Below are 15,277 nucleotides of genomic sequence, written 5' to 3' on the forward strand. Positions count from 1 at the left end.
CCAGTCTAGTGTCTCATCTCCAACATGGCTCGATAATTCCGCGGTCCCTGCCTCTTTTTGCTTCTGCTTCTGCTCAGCTCTCTCCATTTCCCTCATCGCCCACATTTAGCTGACACTGCTGTGCCCTCTTTCCAAGACGGGCCTGGAGGCAGCTCCGGCGACAACTGGCATTCCCAATGCCCTGGCAAACATGCAGTGGTCTCTGGTATTTGGCCTGCAAGAGACTTCTTTAGTGACACCAACCTCAGATGGAAGGTGAACGGGAATTTTCTACAAAAACAACGCCTTGGCACCACCGAGGAATTGAAGTTTTAGTCTTTGATGTGGGTCTTGGAGCAAGAAAATCTTAAACTGAGACGTACTTTAAAACCAGGAATGGTTAAACGGTTTATGTAGAAAGCAATTCAAACAAACTCGAGAATTGTTCTTAATCCCCATGACCTTGCACTCTACTCTTGGGATGGGAGGTGAGGCATGCCAAAGGCACTGTGGATTAAAATCGGGAGGTCCCCAGGGTGTCTTTTTGATGTAACTGGGGAGGTCCCCAGGGTGTCTTTTTGATGTAACTGAGTCAGCGTTAGCTGCCACTGCATTAACTTCAGAGTGCCATTTTGACAACGGAAAACACCCTGGAGGTGTTGCTTGGACCCAGTTATCTGGATGGACTTACTTCCCCTGGCACTAGATCTCAACCTCTCTTCTAAAGAGTACCATGGTGGGACTGATGGAAGAAAGAGAAGATGAAAGAGGGGGGCGAATCCTGTGAACAGCCCAGGAGGTCTTGTGGATGCTGTGGTAGGAGGAGTCATGGTTAGTTTCCTCACTGACTCAGAGGCTGGGCGAGTCCCTAGCCCCAGCGCCTCGGTCCCTCACCTCAATCTTTGGGGCTTATCTTGAATTCAACACGATTTCTTGAGAAGTGATCACCCCAGTTCACTGAGCTCACGTATATTTTAGAGTAACTCTCTAAGGTATGTGTGGTTATCCCACATGGGAAAACTATTCTGAGAGGCTAAATTACTTGTCCAAGGTCATAGAGCTAGAAAGTGGTCAACATGGTGCTAGAGGCAGGTCCTGTGTTCAAGGAATTGAAATATAGGGATGGGAAAGCGTTCTAGCCAGGTGTCTCAGACCTTGAACTTGAAGAAGCAGAACTGAAGAAACAGGGCAAGGTGGGGACAGCATGAGTGAAGGCAGAGGGTGTGAAAGAGCCTTCTTAGGAAAGGCCACTAGTTCTAGTCATGGTACGCAGAGGTAAAGGCAGTGGGTCCATGAAGCCTGTAGTGGGCTGCCACGTAAACAGGACACCTCCTCGCAGCTATAGGTAGGCCTGAGAAAATGAGAGCTCAGCATCATTGATTTTCTCCAGGCTCTGCAGCATTTCTTTCTCGTCCTAAAGACCCGTTGACTCTCACTGACCCCTCATTGCCCTTTGAGAGGCTCAGGAACAAAAGCAAGGCAAAGGACTCACCTCTGCACTGGGCCACGCAGTAAATTCCTACAAATGGAGCCCTGAGCAGAGCTTCTGGGCATAAGTGACGTCCTCCCACTGCGATGCGGAGGGCTCCTGGTTTGGGGTTGGGCAGGAAAAGTGCTTCATTTATTATTTAATCAGATACATTTTTCTTGAATACCTACTAGGAGCCAGGCAGCCGTGAGCAGGGCATTGGAGAAACAAAATTAGCCAAGACTAACTCCCAGTTTCCAGTGAACATGCAATAGGGTTGGGAAGACCAACGGATGAGTCAACAGTTAAAACCAATCCAGCGTGATGAATTAGGAGATAATTTTTGCTACTCCTTCTACCCAGTAATATCCTAAGCACTCTGTGTGATCCCCAATCAAAGACACAGTACAGTGGTCCCACTGGGCTGTGGGTCTAGAGACCCAGGTGTGACCACTTTATCATGTGACCTTGAGAAAGTCACTTTTCTTCTCTGAGTCTCGGCTTCCTCACCTGTTAGATGAGTATGATACCACCCGCCTTAGAGGAGACTGCAAACATCAAATGAGACCACCTAACACAAGTGCTTTGAAGAGGCATCAAGCAGCATATTCAGAGCATATTAAGTTTCCTAATTATCATTAGGAAATAGCATTTTAGAAAGCACACCCACCGGCCAGACCACATTTTAAAAGCGATGCCCTCCAGCAGAGCCTGACCAGAAATTCCTTAGCTTGCTTGTGGGATGGCTCCTGTCCTTCCCATATGAACCACATTTCCCCGAGTTGTCAGGGAAAAGAGGAATGTCATGTCCAGAGAAGGACACAGCCCAATTTCCTCCACCTCAGGGATGCAGGGCCCCTGGGCTGCGGGCGGCTGGGGGCATGGGGAGTTCTTTCTTCACAAGAGAATAAAAATTCAACTTCCTTAATGGGCAGCTGGTCCAGATTATCCCCGGGGCTCTACTTTGCAGCTGCAGAAAATCGGAGCCTATTTTCCCAGCCCCATGTGTTTATTTCTATTCTTCACAACTTCCTTTCTTTTGACTTGTTTCGCTTTGGCAGGGGCATGGAAGTTAGGAAAACAAACCTAAAGGAGCCGCTTCAGGCTCAGGCTGGGTTTCCCTCCTCCCTGGCTTTGGGGCCCTTCTGATGCACAGCTGAGCAGGTTCTGGGGGATTTAGGGATCAGTTCTGTTTCTAGAGCCCCTCAAAGGGCTGCGAATCCCACTCATTCGCTCACTCATTCATTCATTCATTTACTCACTCACTCATTCAGTACAGTTACTGGGGCACTGCAATGGGCCAGGCTTTCTGCCTGCAGGTGGGGCTGCAAATGGGAACCACAAGGGTGCTGTGGCTGTCACTTTCACAGTGAGAACAGAGAGACCTGGAAGAGGGAAGGGTAGTATAATATTTCTCATATATGGGGAGCGCATACTGGGGCCAGAGGTCAGGGACACCCTCCCAGAGGAGGCATCATCTACGCACCTTACTCACAAGGCCTGACAGCTGTGTGGCTGGGGCTCGATCCCAGATCCATCCTTTCAAACAGTGTTTGTCCACCCTGCTGGTGCCTTTACATCACAAGTGAACTGTTGGAGACTATCCTCATACAGGGGTAGATTCTAAAGCGCCCCTTGTAGTAGCTGTGTGACCATGGGCAAATTACTGGACTTTTCTGAGACTGTTTTCTCCTCTGTTCGGTGAGAGCCATAATAACTAACTCTTGGCACAATTATGAAGAATAAATGAGAAAATACATGAATGAAGCACTTTGCATAGTGTCTGACATGTAGTGGGACCTGAGTGTACATTTGTTCCCTTCGCCGTCCATCTTTGACATGAAATCTCACTTGGGTAGCGCCCAGAACTTGGCTTTGTTGTGGCTGGGTTTGAGGGCAGCTCCGAGCCAGATGTAGACAAGCTCTGCAGGTAGTAGGTAGTTCTAAGGCTACTCCAGCCCTGGAAACTAGTTCTGAGATGGTAGCCACTGGCCATTAAGCTGTCCTCCCAGACTGTCTGAAGGGCCGAGTAAAGAAGCTATTCCTGATTGTGCTCTCCCGCCAGATGCTGGCGAAAGACAGAGTCAGTCATTCTGCATCTCACTCCCCAATTATAGCACGAAACCCTAAGTATACAGAGTAAAACAAGGTAGCGAAGCATTGGATGAAAAACACAAAACAAAAAAACACTGGAGCCTCTTTGGAGATGCCTGCGCTCTATGAATGAAACCAGATGCTGGTTTTTAAATCCTGGAACGGATTTCGAGGAGATACTGTTGAGTTCCCTTCCATTCCCAGAGGCAGGATGAGCAGCTGTCAGGCCTGGAACAGAATGGAGAGGATTCCTGTGTTTGAAGTGGGAGGGAGGGTGCAAGCCCCTCCCAGCTCTGGGGCTCAGATAGTCAAAGCCAGAGGAGTCTAGGGTAGACCAGGCCTGCTTTGTCTAGGACCTTGCTTTTCCTACATATATATTTACAAGGCAAAGAAAACAAACATTCACTTTGAGAAGAGACTCCTTCTCAAAATAAGAGTTTTATAAGGTCTGTGCCAGGAGCCCCACAGTGGCCTCAGCCTTAGCACCACGTTCCTGGACCATTCCAGAGCTGCCTCGCTTAACGAATCACATCCAGCCCACACGAGAGCAGACAGATGCTGACATCAGAAGTCAGTATTCTGCTGATGCCCATATCTCCCTCCCCTAATATGCTAAGGAGCCAGGAACTGTGTCCTGGGCAGAGCAGAGGACGTTAGGAGATTAATCCAATAGGGGGAATAAACTCCCTTCATTCCTACTCCTTAAGCAGCAGGGTTGCTTTGCAAAGAAGCTGTCTAGGATACATCCCTGCTCAGGATGCTGTATCCAAGCCATCCTTAGCAATGCATGAAGAACTTTCAGAGCTGACCTACACGTTGCTGGGCAAAGCAATGACTGGCCAGGGATGGGAGCTCACAGTGAGAGGTGCCCATGATGTACCAAGCCCTTGACAAGTACTATTGCTCCCAACTGCCACCACTGTACCCATTTTAAGAAAAGGGTAGGTATAGAGAGGTCACATCTGGCCAATATAGTGGAATCAGAATTTGAACCCTGTGCCTGAGTCCAGCTCCTGCCTCTTCCCACTGTCCCCTATTGCCTCTCCACAGGGATCACCACCACCCTGTTTTCCTCCATCCAAATTCCCAAATCCACCCAGGGCCCAAGAGGTAAGTAGCTAAGCAGCCCTTAGATGGGTGTGTGGGATTCACAGGTGCTCTCTATGGGTATTTTTGCTGGCGAAGACCAGAGACTCATTGGGTCACTTCGATGGGTGGACTTATAGTAAGGACACCTGGGAAAACTTTAGAAGATCAGGATTCATAATACAAGCGGGCCTTGCAGAGCATGGAATGGGAAGGTCGTTCAGATCCAAGGCAGTTCTGGGGCCACAGCACCAGGGGTTCCTGTCCTCCCAGTCTAGTGTCTCATCTCCAACATGGCTCGATAATTCCGCGGTCCCTGCCTCTTTTTGCTTCTGCTTCTGCTCAGCTCTCTCCATTTCCCTCAGCTCAGGTTCCTAAGAGCATCTGGGTGGTTCTGCTTATCATCATGTGATGGTTGAAAAAGCCCAAAGGTAAAAGTAGCACCATGCGCTAAGTAATGGTGACATCTGCAGCTTTGATTTCAAGGGACTCTTCTCTGTCTGCTTTTCTGTGTAAAGGGGGAGAACCTCTGACTCCAAATCTGGGGTAAGAGGAGCTAAAAACAGAGGCCCTACCCTGTAAACATCTGGGTGTACAAGGAAAAGTTCTGCCCAAACTCCCTGTCCAAGATGGCGCCTCCCTTCATCCCCCACTTCCTTTCTGTGCCTCTGTTTCCACCTGTGCACTCATCAATACTTGGCCATAGTTATACTTGTATTTGTTTGTTAGTTTTATGGCTAGTCCTTCCCACTAAATATTGTTCATGGATGTACCCACAGCTCCTAGAATAGGATCAGGCTCCTAAAAGATAGTCAGTCACTTATTTGGCTAAAAGAAGACATGAACAGAGCAAGTTCAGGCTGACCAGGGCAGAGAGAATAAGGGCAAATGTCTGAACGTGAGTCCTGACTACCCGCACCCCACCCCCTCCACCAGCCTCTTCCTATTATGTTGACCCGACACCCTGCACTCTGCCTGGGCTGCTCAGAACCACAGCATCCTCCTGCCACTTTCCCTCTACTTATGACCCCACACTGAGGCTTCTGTTGGAGGCCTCCTGGCCTGATGCGGCCTCCTGCCACTGTGACAGGGTGCTGACAGAGGCGAGGCAGGTCTGTGAGAAATCAAGGCTGACATCTCAGCCTCGGCCAACCTCCCCAGGGCCAAGCTCCCAACCAGGGGCCAGGCCTCACTTGCCGCTGCTGGCTCCAGGTTAGCATGTCATTACCGCTCCAGGGGGCCGTTCTGTTTCAGACGGGGCCTCTGCATTCCAGCTTCTCCCCAGGTTTTCTTTCTCCAGGATTTCTGTGTTCTCTTGCTCATCATTCGCAGCCTTTTTTGACAACCTGGTGGGAGCTTATGTATGGGGAGAATGGTGAGAGATGCAGGAAGCATAGAAAATGACATCAAACATTTCAAGGAGCCTTCCAAAGTAGTCACCCTGTAATCTTTAGCATCTTGGGAACGGTGTATTTTTCTGGTGACTTCTTTAGCTTCTCTGTATAGAATATGCTGGGGTTTCCCCAGCCCAGGCAGCACGTAACAGACTCATGGCCAGTTCTGATCCTTCTCCTTTCTCATGTGGCACAGATATGGGGTTTATTAATCCTGCCATCTCCCCAAGGGGCCTATGAAGGTCTTTGCTAAATCACAGTCATTAGCAATGGGAATCCCCTGAGCCCGCATGGCCAAAATAAGAAAGAAAAAGTCATCCAGAATTGCAGTACTTATGGGGAGCAGAACTCCATCAGATTTGCTGTTTTCTCTGGCAGATCACATAGGGGTTTTTCTGTCACTCACTTGTCACCTTGCCACAGCCACCTCTACAATGTCCCCACCTCCACCCTACATGTTCCAGGTGAGTTCTAGCTGTATAATAGACAATTTGGACCTCTTTCCTGGCCTTGGAATCCCTGAAGACTGGAATGGAAGGAACATTACAGATCATCGAATCCTGTCGCTCCCAGTGCCAGCCCATACATATGTATTACTGTAAAGTCATTTGGGGCACTTGTAAAACATTCAGATCCCTGACTGCTGCCAACAAGGTTCTGACCCAGTAGGTCTGCGTGGGCCTAGGAACCTGCATTTTTACAGGCAGCTCACAGGGGATTTTTAGGGTACTGAACTATTCTATATGACACTATAATGGTGACGATGTCATTGTACATTTGTCTAAACCCGTAGAATGTATAACAGCAAGTAAACTATTAACTCTGAGTGATAATGACATGTCGATGTAGGTTCATCGATTGCAACAAATGTGCCTCTTGGGGAGGGATGTTGACAATTGGGCAGGCTGTCATGTTGGGAGCAGGGGGTATGTAGGAAATCTCTGTACCTTCCTCTCAATTTTGCTGTGACCCTAAAAAAAAAAAAAAAAAAAAAAAAAAAAGTCTATTCAAAGAAAATAAAATGTGGAGGGAAGGAGGCTGATGAAGGGCAGGAGTAACACCATGATTTCTACTGGCCACAGTTTTGGCCTTGGCTGTAGCCCCAGCCCCCTCCTCCCTACACTGGAGGCGGTTAGTTGAGGGGAGTCAGGGAAGGTCCCTGGGTGTGGGTGAGCGTGTCCGGAGCAGAGTGGTGACTGTGAGCTGCTTCCAGCAGGTGGCTTGGAGGCGCTGATGATCCGGCTGGTGAACGGCTCGGGCCCTCACGAGGGCCGCGTGGAGGTGTACCACGACCGGCGCTGGGGCACGGTGTGCGATGACAGCTGGGACAAGAAGGACGGGGACGTGGTGTGCCGTATGCTGGGCTTCCGTGGCGCGCAGGAAGTGGCCCGGACAGCTAGATTCGGGCAAGGTAAGGCGCTCCGGAGTAAAAGGACGCAAGGAGAAGGCCCAGGACGCCTAGGACTGGTCTCCTCTCTGAAGCTCAAGCCCCCTGGGCAGCAATCCTACCGTGTGTCACCTGGCCTCTGCTCAGACACTTCCTGCAATGGGAAGCTCGCCGTGCCCCAGGCAAGCCCGTCTGTCTTCAGACAATTCTGATGGTTAGAACGTTCTTTCTTTGCCCAACCCACTGTGCTAAATGGCTACAGGGTCTTGTGGTATGGCATGAGAGGAGGGGTCAAGGTGTCCTTTCCAGACAGGGAAATGGAGCCAGGTCACGTCCGACTAGCCGTGGAACCCTCCACTCCCCACGGCCGCCTTTCTCCTCATCTCCACTATGGGCTGTTGCAATTCTTGCTCAGAATCTTGTCCCTTAGACCTTAGTCACTGTTACAAACTGAATGTTTGTATCTACCCCAAATTTATATGTTGAGATCCTATCCCCCAATGTGATCGTACTAGGAGATGGGGCCTTAGGGAGGTGATTAGGTCATGAGTGGAGCCCTCATGATGGGATTAGTGCCCTGATAAAAGGGACCCCTGAGAGTTTCCTCATCCTCCTTCTGTGAGGCTACATGGAGAAGTCAGTAGTCTAAACCCGGAAGAGGGCCCGGGACCCGATCGTACTGGCACCCTGGTCTCAGACTTCCAGCCTCCAGAACTGTGAGAGAGAAATTTCTGTTGTTTATAAGCCACTCAGCCTATGGTACTTTGTTACAGCAGCCTGAGCAGACTAAGACCATCACATTGACTGAAAGTGACTTTTGGTGAAGTCTGTTGTGACAGCTGGCAGAGAGTGAGCACTTGACTCCACACGTATTAGCCTCTCTACTGAAAGGTCAGAATGCACGGGAAGTTCAGAGGGTCCAGCTCCACGGAGGGCAGCCCCCTGGGACAGAGTACTTGCCTCCCACTTGAAGCTTTGGGCTGGATTTCATCCTGTTTTCTTCAAGAAAAACTGCCATTCTTGTTTGCGTAAGGAACAAAAACAGTAGGAACGGCCCTCACTGTTCAATGTTTGAGTCTAGTGAGAACTTCTTCCTGGTAAGTGGAAGTTAAACGTTTGGAAGAGAAAAATCATAAACTCTTAGAGAAGCCAAATTGGCCATTTGAATATCATGGGCAACATTAGCCTAAAACTGAGACTTCGTGGCCTCTTCCATTCCCCTCTGGTTTTTATATCACAGGACATGTGGAGAAGTTCCTAAACTGCCACTTGATTCTTTAAACTAGTCGATGGGAAGCCGGATTGCTTCCATGTACACATCAAATTTGGACTGGTATTTCCCTATCGCAGTCCAATAATTTATGACTTGTGATATTGAGACCTTGAAAGGTAGGCAGGCCAGACATTATGAACAGGTACACAGGGGGACCGAGCCAGCCAAGCTTGGCCGGTGCCCTCTCTCACAGCCCTCACTGCGCTCCTTTCTTTCTGGGCAGTTTCTAGGCACCTTCCATGGGCCAGATACTGGGCTCCGTGCTGGGGCACAGAGCTGAGTAAACCTGGTCTCTGACCTCAACGTGTTCTGTTTAGAGGTGCAGGCAGACATATTTATAGATCCTAAGCAGCGTCGTAAGGACTATCGTACCATAAGCGGCTGTTGTGGCAGAAGGGAGGGAACGCTCACCCCTTCGGGCAGTGGGCAGGGCTGTGCATCAGGTTCAGACACCCTTGGATCACAGCCTCCTACCCCAGCTGTCAACCCCAGTGTGCCCACTCCTCAGCCCCACCAGGTCTGCCAAGCCCTCAGCCCCTCCCTCCACTGGCTCTGGTTCTTTCTGGATGTGCTTCCTGCCTTGCCAGCCAGGACCGAAGGCCTGTCCCTCCTCCCTCTCTTACCCAAACCCCTTCCCCTTATCTGGTCCCCTTGTTTTCCTGGGCCCTATAGGTCCTACCAGTGTCTACCTCTCCAGCATTCCTGGAATCTATCCTCTCCTCTTTATTCTCATTGCTCCTGCCTTAGGAGCTCAGGCAAGGTAGAGCAGTGGTTAAAAGCCCAGGTTCAGAGGCAACCCCAAGTATGAATCCCACATCTGCCACTTACTAGCTGGTGACCCGGAATGGATTTCTTAACCTCTCCAAGCTTCGATCCTTTCACGTTTGAAAAATATTGCGAGGATCAGGTTTGGTTCCCTTAGCTTAGTCCCCAAGGCTCTTCCTCATCTGCCTCCTGCCTCCGTCTCACCTTTCAGCCATAGGTATCCACCTGTGTTCTCTGAACTTGCGTAGCTGTTTCGTGTCTCTTTTCTTTGCATGTGCTGTGTCTTCTATCTGGAATGCCTTTCCCTCCTTCTTCATCCACCTAATTCCTATTCAGCTTTTAAAGTCAGCTCAGTTATTACCTCCTGAGAGGAACTGTGCCGGTTCCTTTTAATCCCCTCTGTACCCTTCCCGCCCCCGCCCCATTCTATGCTATACTCCCAGAGAGTTTGCGTGTGTGTGTGTGTCTGTGTGTCTGTGTGTGTGTGTGCGTGCGTGCGCGTCTCTATCATAGCACCTCTCACACTCTCTGATCTCTGATAAATGTGTGAGCATCTTGAGTCTTTTACCTTTATACCTCCAAAACCCAGAACTGTGCCTAGGACATAGTCGCTACTAGATAAATATGAGAGGGAAGGAGGGGCGAGAGAGAAGAGAAAGGGAGGAAGAAACTTCTGCACCTGCCTGACCTGAATCCTCCCCAATATAATACAAGGAAGTGCCAGTCCCTGGTAGTTCTCTCACTGGTCTGGCACCATAAATTTCTTGGACCGGGCTTAATAATCAGATTATCAGTTTCCCTGGGGAAAAGTAAGGAAAGACACAAATGAGAGCAAGTTGGGGGTGTTTTTTAATTTTAAATTGGTCCAAGAGCTGTTGGAGAGGGAGCAAATGTGGATGGAGAAGGTGGACGGGTGGTGGCTAGAGCAGGGTCTAGGAGGAGAGGCATGGGAGTGGAATCCAGCACAGCCGGGAGTTAGGCTTGGACCTGCAGAGAAAAATCTTTCTGTGAAACAGACGAAATGGAGGTGGAGGTGGGTACAAACACAAACGGACTTGCAGGGGGGAGAGGGTGGATAGACTTGGGAGTGTTCACTTAGCCGTTTAATCCTTGCATTATTACCGTTTTTACCCTTTTTTTCTAAGATAAAATTTGAATACTGGAAGATGGCTTAGTGCTTAGCGTAAGACTCAGCAAACATTAAAGAGCCAGGTAGTAAATATTTTAGGCTTTGTGGGCAAGATGGTCTCTCTCATAATTACTCGATTCTGCAGTTGTAGAATGAAAGCAACCATATACAAAATGTAACCAAATGGTGGGGCTGTGTTCCAATAAAACTTTATTTACAAAAGCAGGCAGTGGACCTCATTGGTCCAGGATTTGCCACCTGTCAGCTTGGTGTGTGTGCTGCATATTGTGTACTGTGGTTCTATAAGGAATAAGGACTGGATTGGCTGGACGTCAGAGGCCTGGGTCATGGTCTCTTCCCCTTAATAGTTATGAGATGAGTCACTTAATCTTTCTGGAGCCTCAGTTATCCTATCGCTTAAATATCTGTTTAGTATCTGTAGCCTCAGATATCTTAAATATCTGTTCAGTAGCTGTCCTACTGATCTCTGTGTGAGGCTCCGATAAAAGCCTGTTGGATTCAGTATAATTCACTTTTTCTTTTAATATAACTCTAAATAAACATACAGAAGCCTACAGTTAGTTCCATGAAGCAGAGATTTTTGTCATCATTGTTTTATCTTTTTCTGCTCAGTTACATAGTCTAAACACCCAGAATACTGCTGAGCATGAAGTAAGCCCTTAAATATTTGTTGAATGAAGGGTAAGGATAAAATAAAATATTCACTGACTCATCTCAACAATATCACCTTCAAACAGCCTCTACTGCTCTCGGTGTCATAGGACCTGGCCTCTACTCCCAATTTTGCCCCTCTCTCTCAAGATAAAATGTCAGCCTGTTGCTCAGTTTTTCTGATCTGTAAAATAGGGCGGAGGCTATCTACCCTGCTTACCTGATAGAGCTCAAAGAGAGGACCCACGTGGGTGGGTGCAGACCTGATCTAAGGCAGGCCTTGCCAGACCTGCATGCATACATGAATTATGGAGATCTCGTTAAAATGCAGGCTTTAATTCGAGTCTAAGTGGGCCCAAGACTCTGCATTGCTAACAAGCTCCCAGGCGATGCTTCTGCTCCTGGTCCTCAGGCCACACTCTGAGCCATCAGAGGTCAGTTCTGAAGCTAAAGGGATGATTGGTACCAGAGTCATGGGAGTTCTTGCCTCTCTGACATGACAAGGAGCAGAGGTGGTTTGCAGGCTCACTGGCCCTTCACCTCCGGGCTGTGCAGTAACCACAGGTATTCAGTGCCACTGATTTAATGACTCTGTTCTCATTTTATTTGCTCTTCCATGACAGAACATTAGCGAGGACTTCCTGGCTGAACACCCACTAGGGTTTGGTGTTCCTCTATTGGCATCTGGGCTCATAACTTTGAGCCATGTCTGTATTCGTCAGTCTCCTTTATTTGCTTCTTTATTTGTTTTAGGTGTGACTAATTCCACAGAGCTCTTGGGTTTATGGCCTTTTCCTGGCTAATTTGTAAACTGCTGTTTTCCGTGAGACATTTAATGTGCGAATTATTGCTCAGCCTCAAAGGGTTTATTGTGTAAGAGGCACAGGGTATCCAGCCAGGGAAGAGGTTCTGGTGGAGAAAAAACATCCAAGAAGACAGAGGAAGGAGGCCCTTCCTCCCAGCTCTGTCCCCAAATTCGCTGCTCAGCAGTCCTGTGACAACAGAAATCACTGCATAACAAAAATACTAGTTCATTTGAGCAGCAAAATGGTTTAGGTATTCCCTTGCCATTCTTTGTAAAGGGTTTCTCTCATGCAGTTTGAGAGTGAGTGACAGGTTTAAGGTTTTAATAGTCAGTGCTGACAATTCCTCTAAAAGGAGTGATCGGCTGCTTAGACATGGGACGGGGAGGAGGCAGGCCTAGCATCAGAATATGAGGACTACTTATTACCTCATTTCACTTGCTCGGGTTGACACAGCCAGTAATGTTGAAACCTAGTTTATGACCTCTAACCACATGCTTTTGGGTACTGGCTCATAGACCTAACAAGTTAGGGGTTTGGAGGGACTAACCATCCCATTTTACCTAGAACTTACACAGTTTTAGCATCAGAAGTCTCACATCTGAGGAATCCCCTCCCAGTTTAAATGGAGGTGCTCTCCCAAATGGGGCTGGGACTTGAATCAAGGTCTGTCCTACCATTGCAAAGCCCTCCTCCTTCTATACCCACGCTTCTCACACTTCCATCCGTGACCACTTGGTTAAAAGGTGATTCTGGCTCAATAGGTCCTGGGCAGGACCCAAGGTTCTGCCTTACTAACAGACTCTGGGTGATGCTGAGGTTGCTGGACCAGGACCACACTTTGAGCAGTGACACTCTAAGCATCGCTTCTATTGGAGATCTGAAGCTCAGTCATCCTTCCAGAGGGCTCCCAAATGGATTCTCACTGTCTGGGCCTGGTACAGCCATCGACCCAGGGAACCCACAAGAACCATGAATGATGGTGCTGCCAGTTCATCAGTAGAGGCTCCAAGTGACTTCTGTTACAGCCCACTCCCCTCTCCACAGACCCCTCTGACCTCTGAGAAACTCTTCATTTCCTCTTGGAGCCTTACCCAGCTGCCCTATTTCCCTGACATTTATTGAGGGACCTCAATGCCAATGTTATTCAGGTATAATCCTAGGAAAGCCATTTAAAGCCTCCCTGCACGGACAACTTCAGACCAGCAGGCTAGTCCCTTTAAGAGCTGGATGAACAGGGCTAGCAGCAGGCAAAACTCAAGTAGATTATTTCAAGGACCTTGTATTTTGGGATCTGACCTAGTCATTATGGTTAGGAATGCTTCTTCTGCTTGTCATTAGATGTATATCTGGTTATAAAGTTAAATTTTGGGGTCCCCTGCCATTCCAGCACCACTGTTCTGGGTATACAGAATGGGAACCATCTGGTTTAAACTTCAATACACTGGAGGTAATGTTGATACTGACATACTTGGTTGGTATGGAGTGCTGGATCTGTTCAACCTATGATCTGACATGGTCCTTCTGATTCAGCCCTGCCTAAGTATTCATCAACAGAGACTGCAGCATATTGTATCTCAAAAGTAATGTGATGTGTGTCTCATATAAAGTGTGGGCTTTAAGGCAGTAAAGACTTGAGTTTAGACTCCACTAACAAGCTGAGCAACCTTACACCAATTGCTTTCTGAGCCTGCGTTTTCCCATCTGTAAGATAGGCTTATTAATATCTATTCAGCACCATGGCGAGAACAGAGGAAGATCATATGTGTAAGATACATAGGAGATAGTAAATACTACCATCAGCACTATCAATTATCGTTATTCTGCCCTCATGCAACTGAGCCTAGAAAGTATTTGGTCTTGGTAGGGTGGAGAGGGCAGATGGGAACCACTAGATTTGAGAATTGCCAGCACAGCCTGGGACAGCCTGGTCAAGGACAGATGTAGAAATGCTCCCGTTTCTCTTCTGTCCTGCTCTCTTGCATATCTGCTAAGAAACCGTGTTGACTTGTCTCTACAGGCACAGGGAGGATTTGGATGGATGACGTCGCCTGCAAAGGCACAGAGGATACGATCTTCCGCTGCAGCTTCTCCAAATGGGGGGTGACAAACTGCGGACATGCTGAGGATGCTGGGGTGACATGCACCAGGCACTGAAAATGAGCACAGCCAAGGTCCAGGCCCTACTGCCTAGCCTCTTTCCTGCATTTCTGGGGCAGGGGAATCGCCTGGGGCTCCCCTGACCACACCTGTTCCCTGCCCAGTCCAGCAGTCCCTTATCCCTGTCCCAGGACCATGGTGGCCTATGGTCATTCTCCTTTTGGACATCTGCTCCAAAGTGTAACTGTGGGGTCTACTGCCTATCTCTCCCTTCCACCAGAGTCCCGCTCGTGAAGCCCTGGACAACTGGATCGCCATTTTGCCCAGCCTCCTAAGCACCATGCATCAGGCCTCAATATCCATGTTCCCTTTGGTCTGTTAGTTACAGATGAATGCTCTTGAGAGTATGTTGAAGACAAATGCCGCCATGGAAATGGGAGAGAAGTATAACAGATCATTCACTTTTCAGATAATTCCCAAATCTTAGGCCAAAAGTTTTGACATCCTTCTTACCAGCAAGAGGCAATACCGAATGATGAATATTCATTCATTTTTTTCTTCTTTACTCTGCACACTTTTGTTAGTTTGGGGGAGTGACATAGAGGAGAGGCCAGCTGTAGGAGAGAGAAGGAAATGCAAGTCACCCGTAGGAATTAACCTGAATTCGGAGAAGCTCGAAGTACTGCTTCCTTCAGAGAGAGTTTGGAGAAGGAGAGTGAGACTAGCATTTATTGAATGACTACCATGTGTGGTACATAGTATCTTGAGTGCTAAATTCATTTATCCACTTTACAGTTCTACAAGACATGTTAGCTTAGGTAAGTAAGACCTTACCTCCAAGGAGCACTCAACTGCCCCATTCACCTGGCTTATAAGTCATAAAATTGAGAATGACTTGAGACCATTGCTTCCACCTGAACCTTTGTGTGTCTTTGCTAGGCGTGAGCAAGAATCCTGGGTGCAAGACCTGAGCGACTAGGTTACATACTCCAAAACCTATGGGGGATGAATGTATGATCAGACATGACTGGCTTCTAGGCCAGCCATTCACATAGGAGCAAAGGTGGTTTGGAGAGGGACCAATACTCTGGCAGTCAGAGTTACAACCAAGTCACCTGTGTCTCAGA

At 48.4% G+C, this 15,277-nt stretch overlaps 1 protein-coding gene across 1 annotated transcript in view; it reads left to right on the forward strand.

Moving 5' to 3' along the window:
• Positions 1–14,659, forward strand: part of SCARA5 (scavenger receptor class A member 5) — a 103,141-nt gene extending 88,482 nt beyond the window's left edge. Inside the window, exons 7-8 of the mRNA XM_011359341.2 lie at positions 7,238–7,432; positions 14,071–14,659. Coding sequence (XP_011357643.1) covers positions 7,238–7,432; positions 14,071–14,207 — 332 coding nt within the window. The 3' untranslated portion in view covers positions 14,208–14,659. The remainder of the gene's footprint in view (positions 1–7,237; positions 7,433–14,070) is intronic.
• Positions 14,660–15,277: the final 618 nt, after the last annotated feature.

The sequence above is a fragment of the Pteropus vampyrus genome, unplaced genomic scaffold (genome assembly GCF_000151845.1).
Source record: "Pteropus vampyrus isolate Shadow unplaced genomic scaffold, Pvam_2.0 Scaffold47, whole genome shotgun sequence".
Classification (NCBI taxonomy): domain Eukaryota; kingdom Metazoa; phylum Chordata; class Mammalia; order Chiroptera; family Pteropodidae; genus Pteropus; species Pteropus vampyrus.